A 10,030-nucleotide genomic window follows, 5' to 3' on the forward strand; every position below is an offset into this window, starting at 1 on the left:
TGGGAATTCAGAAGAATTGGTCACCTGGTCTTGGTATGTAATGATGGATCATTTCAGCCTTTCAGCCTTTCATCCAGAAACCTTCATTGAGTACTTACTGTGTTGCAGGCTCTCTGCTAGACTCTAGAGATAGTGACTAACTAGCCAGAACCAGTCTCTGGACACATAGACTGGCCTAGAGCCTTCTGGACCTAAACCATATACTCAGAATCAGAAAATCTTACTGAACACCACTGCATGTATGTACTGCTGCATCAGAGGGTTTACCCCTGGAACAGATGGAGACCATTCTGAATTGTTCTGAATATTTTTATATTTAAATATGTCTCAGATAATAAAATAGAAAGAATGCTTCATCTGGTGTGAGAGTGGGAACAAAGCCTTTCTAAAGTGTTGCCCCGGGGACTGTGGATTTCAGGCAGGGACTCTCTGGGACTGTTTCATCATCATTTCTTTTTTCTTAGCTGCCCGGGGCTGTACTTTCTTTGGTAAGACTCTGCCTCTATGCCCTGAGTTGGGGCCTCTCCTCTTAGGGGCTGCTGGAGGGGTGCTTCTCTTGAGTTGGAAATTAACCTGGAAAAAAGAAAAAGAAGCTAGGAGAGCACAGGAATCAGTTTTCCATTTCCTAGGATTGAAATTGTCAGAAGATCAGTTTGGACCTTGTTTTACCATGGTTCCGGGTTCTGAGGACAAGGGACCAAGGAAAATAACACAGCAACCACCCAGAGCAGCACTGGTGGTGTCATACAGGCTTGGCTAACATTCCCCTCAAAGTGGCACATAATCACTGGTGATACATAGGGTACATCGACATGAACTTAATGTACATTTATTTGTAATAGAAAAAATTATATCTACACCTCAAACCGTGATTTTACCGATACTGTTGCTCAGCACAAGAACTAAGATTGATGGTGCCACAATAATTCCCTTTATGCTGACTCTGTGAATCATAGGCGTTGTGCTCAGGAATGCCAAAGAATGCCTCAGAATTTCAGAACTAAACTTTCTGTCATAACTGTTTGGAAATAGAGATAGTAGAGATGATATAGATTGTTAGTATGGATTCTTAAATTCCCAGTGTCCATGTGCATTAATGTACTGTTTCCAGCAGTACATTGAAACTTCCCTTCTGGCCATGCACACAGAGGTAAAGATGCTTCTGACTGACAAGTGTGGGATGTGCTGGCTGTGCAGAAGCCATAGAGCTGTCCCAGGAAGGAAAAGGCGAGGGTGTGGCACAGTGTTCTAACCACACTCCCCAGAGGCATCCTTGGCTTTCAGGCCCTGGGAACAGTGTGAGCTGCTGAAGCCAGCGGGGAGTTGGAAAACATATGACAGACAGACCTCTTCACGGGGTTATTTCTTGCCCCTTTCACAACAAACCACAGCCAGCTTTTCTGCTAGCTCTCCCAAAGCGGGAGAAATCAGAGCCAATTACACTGTGTTAGTACTATTTCCTATATAGTAATATAAGGATCGAGGAAACGAAAGAAAGAGAGAGAGAGAGAGAGAGAGACAACAAAATGAGGGGAGGACAGAGGAAATGAAAGGAGCGGGACATCTGGAAGGCAGTGGGGAAAGCCAAGGGGAAAACACTGGACTCTCGGAGATACTTTAAAGAGTTTTATTTGCAGCATGAAAACCCTCTAGTAAATGATCTTTTTTCTTTTCTCTTCCCTCAACCAAATGGATCTCTGCTTTAGAATGGGAAAAGACTCAGCTGGGATCAATAAATGAATTCTTAGTTGTGACTGTATCTGAGAATTGTATCCAAAAGACAGATTTTCCCCCCTCTGAGTTATATTTGATACAATGATGGGTTATGTTAATTAATTTAAAGACTATATGACAAAGGAGATGAGATCTTTTGAAGCAGAATTTGTTACTTAAGAGGATTTGTCCTTGTTTGAATTTGCAATTGAATAGACTTGCATGTAGTGCAAGACTTCTGTAAGCAGCTGCCTAACAGTCATTTGATTTTAGGGTACATGAGGAGCAGGGGGATAACAAGAAAAAAGGGAAAGGGGATGCATTGGTAGGGAAATTGGGACCAGAAAGAGGATGCATTGGTAGGGAAATTGGGACCAGGTAACAGGCTGCCAGGGAAGAGTTACTCTTTGCTTCCTGCATCTGCAAGTAGAAGTCGTTTATATCCTGCAGGAGATGGGAGTGGAGCGGAAAGGGGGAACTGTCTAGAAATTTCAGAGGAATTTTCAAAGGATTTAAGGAGCTCTTGACCTTCATCCTTGTGTTAAAATAAGGGATTATGAACACAGGTTGTGAGCTTAGCTCGAGGCCCTGTAACAGACTGGCTAAGAAGGCAGTCCTGAAAGCCCCACAGAGGCTGGAATCATGGCTCCCACTTACTCACTGTGTGGTATTGGACAAGTTACTTATGTTCTCTAAGCTTCACTTTCCTCAGCCACCAATGGGGATATGTAGATCTACCTTACAGGATTGTTTTGAAGGTTAAATGAGATAATTCTGGAAAGCTCTCAGATAATGTCTGACACACAGTGGCTGTTCAATGAATAGTACCTATAACTATTTGAAAAGGCAAGAAACTTGACTGCACTGAGTTAACAGGGAAAGGGGAGGGAGGGTCTGCTAAGCTCTTGGGATGTATAGAGAAGGAACAGGACAGACTGAGGAGGGAAGACCTGACATGAGAAAAAGGTCCATAGATGCTCATTAACCAGGATGGCATCATTACCTTTTCCTCATTTGAGAAACCAGAGGATTAGTGACCATGATCTTTGAGCCTCTTTGCCTCTGAGATCACAATCTAATACGACCAAAGCTAAAAAGGTCCAGGCTGTAGATCAAAACAGTTCTTTGTTTCTCATCCTATCTATAAAAGAAAGCCTTTTGGAGAGTTGAATACTGGACTGAAGCTGTCTCTTTGCTGAGGTAGGTGGAAAGCAAGGCTGCCCGGGCACATGGGCACCAGAAGGGGGCAGAGTGCCATCTGGTGGTAGTCCTTGCGCAGAAGAACGTAAGCCTGTGTATCTGGGCAAGGTCTCTGGGGTTTACGAACTAACATTTGTTGAGCACTTTCTACGTGTAAGTCACTGTAATAAAGGCTTTACATGCACTTTCTCATTTCAACCTCTTGTGAAGGAGGCACTATTATTACCAATTTACAGAGGAAGAAACTGAGAATGAGAGCAATCAGGTGGCTTGTCCAAGATCTGTGGACAAATGAGCTGGATTTAGAATCAGGTAGTGTTTTAATCATTATACTATGTTAAACAGAAGGAAAAGGAAAAACCAAAAGGAAGTGGGTAAGGATGTAATAGGAGAATGACAGAAGAAAAATTAGCATATGAGAGCAATGAATTTTTTTTTAGATGGTGAAAGAGGGAAGCTTGGCAAAGATTACAACTATACAATCGATTATCTGTAACCCTGTATAAGTGACCTTTACAGTGCTCTGTAAAGGTCAGCCTAACTCACCAGTTTGGGTTCCCCAGGACCCACGGTCACACTCACTGTCTCTGGGTCAAACCTGGGTGCTGTGGCAGTGACAGTGTAGGTACCTGGAAGCAGCAGCCGGAAGTAATCTCCATGGTCACCTAAAAGTCACAAGGATATAACTCAGCCTGCTGATGAGAAATCTGCCCCAGGTGAGGCCTTGATATGAAAAAATGATCTGAGGGTTTTAGCTGACCACAAGGTTGATTTTTCTTAATAGCATGATGAAACTGGTAAAGATCTAAAACAATCGTAGGTTGTCATGACGTTGTAAGAGCATGCGCCTCAGCTCCTGGGAAGCAGAAGTTTCACTGTGCTCTGCACCGAGAGTACTGTGTTTAATTTTAGACCCTGCATTTTAACACAAACTCATGTCCAGTAAAGGGTTACTAGGAGAAAGGCCGAAAGATTTATGAATGTTTTGCCTGGTAAAGAGACTAACATGAAATCTCTGTTTCAGTGTTTGAAAAGTCATTGTGAAGAAATGACATCTACTTAAAGAAATAATGAGGACGGAGGCAAAAATTTTTTTGACAAAATATGAGCTACCAGAAAAGAAATGGATTGCTTTATGTCGTGCAGTGCACAACCTGCACCAATGGACGTGGTCTGGACAACCAGCTGTCAGCGGTGTTGTATGTGTGTAATCGTGTACTGAGTGGGGGTGCTCCACTAAAGATCGGAGTTTGAGAACCCTATTTCTAATATTTCTTCCACCACCATCAAAAGGGGAAAATAAAATTGAAAAGAAAGCCTGTTTCTCATGGCAGGGATGTAGCATTTTGGCTAATGACTTTATATCTCTTTAGAATAAATTATGACTGTGCCTTTAAAATTTCTTTTAATTGTACAGCAAGGAATAATTGAAATAAATGTAATCAAGAATGAGATAGATAATAAATAATGAGGAAGTCTCTTCTCTGCCCCCTATTAAATGTAATTTACTTTAAAATTCTTTAGCAAAAGCAGTGTGTTTTAATGTATATGTTGGATACTTTGTTATACCCTGGGGGCTGTCATTTTCTTTAATTAGGGGCTCACACCCAGGAGTGGTTAGCTAGCATTGTACTGGAAAGGCCCAATTCCAGATGCAGCTGTTATAAGGGCTTCAGCTATCTTTATCTCTTAGCAACACTGGATGCTTTGCTAAGTAGCATAATGAATGTTAGCAATGAGTTTTTCTGTTACTGAAATGAGTAATTTGTCAATTTCGCATAATGGGTGTTGGAAATGGATTCATATTGGAGAAATTGGTGATATTCAATGTATGTTGATTGGCTAGAATGAGACATTCCCCACCCTTGCATGAATAGGGTATAAGAATCTACGGGCGGTCAGAGGGCAGACAGCAGAAGCAAGAACTACAATCCTGCAGCCTGTGGAACGAAAACCACATTCACAGAACGACAGACAAGATGAAAAGGCAGAGGGCTATGTACCAGATGAAGGAACAAGGTAAAACCCCAGAAAAACAACTAAATGTAGTGGAGATAGGTAACCTTCCAGAAAAAGAATTCAGAATAATGATAGTGAAGATGATCCAGGACCTCGGAAAAAGAATGGAGGCAAAGATCGAGAAGATGCAAGAAATGTTTAACAAAGACCTAGAAGAATTAAAGAACACACACCTAGAAGAATTAAAGAACAAACAAACAGAGATGAACAATACAATAACTGAAATGAAAACTACACTAGAAGGAATCAATAGCAGAATAGCAGAAGAACGGATAAGTGACCTGGAAGACAGAATGGTGGAATTCACTGCTGTGGAACAGAATAAAGAAAAAAGAATGAAAAGAAATGAAGACAGCCTAAGAGACCTCTGGGACAACATTAAACACAACAACATTCACATTATAGGGGTCCCAGAAGGAGAAGAGAGAGAGAAAGGACCTGAGAAAATGTTTGAAGAGATTATAGTCGAAAACTTCGCTAACATGGGAAAGGAAATAGCCACCCAAATCCAGGAAGCATAGAGAGTCCCATACAGGATAAACCCAAGGAGAAACACGCCGAGACACATAGTAATCAAACTGACAAAAATTAAAGACAAAGGGGAAAATGACAAATAACATACAAGGGAATTCCTATAAGGTTAACAGCTGATTTCTCACAGAAAATCTACAAGCCAGAAGGGAGTGGCATGAGATACTTAAAGTGATGAAAGGGAAGAACCTACACCAAGATTACTCTACCCGGCAAGGAACTCATTCAGATTCAATGGAGAAATCAAAAGCTTTACAGACAAGCAAAAGCTAAGAGAATTCAGCACCTCCAAACCAACTCTACAACAAATGCTAAAGGAACTTCTCTAAGTGGGAAACACAAGAGAAGAAAAGGACCTACAAAAAAAAAAAAAAACAATTAAGAAAATGGCAATAGGGACATACATATCGATAATTACCTCAAATGTGAATGGATTAAATGTTCCAACCAAAAGACACACACTCACTGAATGGATACAAAAACAAGACCCATATATATGCTGTCTACAAGAGACCCACTTCAGACCTAGGGACACATACAGACTGAAAGTGAGGGGATGGAAAAAGGTATCCCATGCAAAAGGAAATCAAAAGAAAGCTGGAGTAGCAATACTCATATCAGATAAAATAGACTTTAAAATAAAGAATGTTATAAGAGACAAGGAAGGACACTACATAATGATCAAGGGATCAATCCAAGAAGAAGATATAACAATTATAAATATATATGCGCCCAACATAGGAGCACCTCAATATATAAGGCAACTGCTAACAGCTCTAAAAGAGGAAATCGACAGCAACAGAATAATAGTGGGAGACTTTTAACACCTCACTTACACCAATGGACAGATCATCCAAACAGAAAATTAATAAGGAAACACAAGTTTTAAATGACAAAATAGATCAGATACATTTAATTGATATTTATAGGACATTCCAACCAAAAACAGCAGATTACACTTTCTTTCAAGTGCACATGGAATATTCTGCAGGATAGATCACATCTTGGGTCGCAAATCAAGCCTCAGTAAATTTAAGAAAATTGAAATCATACCAAGCATCTTTTCTGAGCACAACACTATGAGATTAGAAATGAATTACAGGGAAAAAACCATAAAAAACACAAACACATGGAGGCTAAACAATACATTACTAAATAACCAAGAGATCACTAAAGAAATCAAAGAGGAAATCAAAAAATACCTAGAGACAAATGACAATGAAAACACGATGATCCAAAACCTATGGGATGCAGCAAAAGCAGTTCTAAGAGGGAAGTTTATAGCTATGGCTACCTGAAAAACAAGAAAAATATCAACTAAACAATCTAACCTTACACCTAAAGGAACTAGAGAAAGAAGAACAAACAAAACCCAAAGTTAGCAGAAGGAAAGAAATCATAAAGATCAGAGCAGAAATAAATGAAATAGAAACTAAGAAAACAATAGCATAGATCAATAAAACTAAAAGCTGGTTCTTTGAGAAGATAAACAAAATTGATAAACCATTAGCCAGACTCATCAAGAAAAAGAGGGAGAGGACTCAAATCAATAAAATTAGAAATGAAAAGGAGAAGTTACAAAAGACACCAGAGGAATACAAAGCATCCTAAGAGACTACTACAAGCAACTGTATGCCAATAAAATGGACAACCTGGAAGAAATGGACAAATTCTTAGAAAGGTATAACCTTCCAAGACTGAACCAGGAAGAAATAGAAAATACGAACAGACCAATCACAAGTAATGAGATTGAAACTGTGATTAAAAATCTTCCAACAAACAAAAGTCCAGGATCAGATGGCTTCACAGGTGAATTCTGTCAAACATTTAGAGAAGAGCTAACACCCATCTTTCTCAAACTCTTCCAAAAAACTGCAGAGGAAGGAACACTCCCAAACTCATTCTATGAGGCCCCCATCACCCTGATACCAAAACCAGACAAAGATACTCCAAAAAAAGAAAATTACAGACCAATATCACTGATAAATATAGATGCAAAAATCCTCAACAAAATACTAGCAAACAGAATCCAACAACACATTAAAAGGATCATACACCATGATCAAGTGGGATTCATCCCAGGGATGCAAGGATTCTTCAATATATGCAAATCAATTAATGTGATACACCATATTAACAAACTGAAGAATAAAAAACCTATGATCATCTCAATAGATGCAGAAAAAGCTTCTGACAAAATTCAACACCCATTTATGATAAAAAGTCTCCAGAAAGTGGGCATAGAGGGATCCTACCTCAACATAATAAAGGCCATATATGACAAACCCACAGCAAACATCATTCTCAATGGTGAAAAACTGAAAGCATTTCCTCTAAGATCAGGAACAAGACAAGGATGTCCACTCTCACCACTATTTTTCAACATAGTTTTGGAAGTCCTAGTCACGGCAATCAGAAAAGAAAAAGAAATTAAAGGAATAAAAATTGGAAAAGAAGAAGTAAAACTGTCACTGTTTGCAGATGAAAAAAAAAAAAAAGATGACACCAGAAAACTACTACAGCTAATCAATGAATTTGGTAAAGTTGCAGGATACAAAATTAATGCACAGAAATCTCTTGCATTCCTATACACTAACAACGAAAGATCAGAAAGAGAAATTAAGGAAACACTCCCATTTACCATTGCAACAAAAAGAATACAATACCTAGGAATAAACCTACCTAAGGAGACAAAAGACCTGTATGCAGAAAACTATAAGACACTGATGAAAGAAATTAAAGATGATACAAACAGATGGAGAGATATACCATGTTCTTGGATTGGAAGAATCAAAATATTGTGAATGACTATACTACCCAAAGCAATCTACAAACTCAATGCAATCCCTATCAAATTACCAGAGGCATTTTTTTAAGAACTAGCACAAAAAAATCTTAAAATTTCTATAGAGATGCAAAAGACCCTAAATAGCAAAAGCAGTCTTGAGGGAAAAAAATGGAGCTGGAGGAAGCAGACTCCTTGACTTCAGACTATACTACAAAGCTACAGTAATCAAGACCATATGGTACTGGCACAAAAACAAAAGATAGATCAATGGAATAGGATAGAAAGCCCAGAGATAAACCCATGCACATATGGTCACCTTATCTTTGATAAAGGTGGCAGGAATATACAGTGGAGAAAGGACAGCCTCTTCAATAAGTGGTGCTGGGAAAATTGGACAGGTACATGTAAAAGTATGAGATTAGATCACTCCCTAACACCATACACAAAAATAAGCTCAAAATGGATTAAAGACCTAAATGTAAGGCCAGAAACTATCAAACTCTTAGAGGAAAACATAGGCAGAACACTCTATGACATAAATCACAGCAAGATCCTTCTTGACCCATCTCCTAGAGTAATGGAGATAAAAACAAAAATAAACAAATGGGACCTAATGAAACTTCAAAGCTTTTGCACAGCAAAGGAAACCATAAACAAGACCAAAAGACAGCCCTCAGAATGGGAGAAAATATTTGCAAATGAATCAACTGACAAAGGATTAATCTCTAAAATTTACAGGCAGCTCATGCAGCTCAATAACAAAAAAATAAACAACCCAATCCAAAAATGGGCAGAAGACCTAAATAGACATTTCTCCAAAGAAGATATACAGACTGCCAACAAACACATGAAAGAATGCTCAACATCATTAATCATTAGAGAAATGCAAATCAAAACTACAATGAGATATCATCTCACACCAGTCAGAATGGCCATCATCAAAAAATCTAGAAACAATAAATGCTGGAGAGGGTGTGGAGAAAAGGGAACACTCTTGCACTGCTGGTGGGAATGTGAATTGGTTCAGCCACTATGGAGAACAGTATGGAGGTTCCTTAAAAAACTACAAATAGAACTACCATATGACCCAGCAATCCCACTACTAGGTATATACCCTGAGGAAACCAGAATTCAGAAAGAGTCATGTACCAAAATGTTCATTGCAGCTCTATTTACAATAGCCCGGAGATGGAAACAACCTAAGTGCCCGTCGTCGGATGAATGGATAAAGAAGATGTGGCACATATATACAATGGAATATTACTCAGCCATAAAAAGAAACGAAATTGAGCTATTTGTAATGAGGTGGATAGATCTAGAGTCTGTCATACAGAGTGAAGTAAGTCAGAAAGAGAAGGACAAATACCGTATGCTAACACATATATATGGAATTTAAGAAAAAAAAATGTTATGAAGAACCTAGGGGTAAAACAGGAATAAAGACAGAGACCTACTGGAGAACAGACTTGAGGATATGGGGAGGGGGAAGGGTGAGGTGTGTTAGGGCGAGAGAGAGACATGGACATATATATACTAACAAACGTAAGGTAGATAGCCAGTGGGAAGCAGCCGCATGGCACAGGGAAACCGGCTCGGTTCTTTGTGGCTGTCTGGAGGGGTGGGATAGGGAGGGTGGGAGGGAGGGAGACAAAGAGGGAAGAGATATGGGAACATATATATATGTATAACTGACTCACTCTGTTATAAAGCAGAAACTAACACACCATTGTAAAGCAATTATACCCCAATAAAGATGTTAAAAAAAAAAAAAAAAAGAAA

The 10,030-nt window shown here is 39.1% G+C and overlaps 1 protein-coding gene across 1 annotated transcript in view; it reads right to left on the reverse strand.

Annotated features, from left to right (window-relative positions):
• Nucleotides 1-295: 295 nt before the first annotated feature.
• Nucleotides 296-10,030, reverse strand: part of CPN1 (carboxypeptidase N subunit 1) — a 36,088-nt gene continuing 26,353 nt past the window's right edge. The window contains exons 8-9 of the mRNA XM_007470331.1: nucleotides 3,460-3,578; nucleotides 296-573 (exon numbers count right to left, since the gene is read on the reverse strand). Coding sequence (XP_007470393.1) covers nucleotides 415-573; nucleotides 3,460-3,578 — 278 coding nt within the window. The 3' untranslated portion in view covers nucleotides 296-414. The remainder of the gene's footprint in view (nucleotides 574-3,459; nucleotides 3,579-10,030) is intronic.

This window comes from Lipotes vexillifer, unplaced genomic scaffold, assembly GCF_000442215.2.
Source record: "Lipotes vexillifer unplaced genomic scaffold, Lipotes_vexillifer_v1.1 scaffold916, whole genome shotgun sequence".
NCBI lineage: Eukaryota > Metazoa > Chordata > Mammalia > Artiodactyla > Lipotidae > Lipotes > Lipotes vexillifer.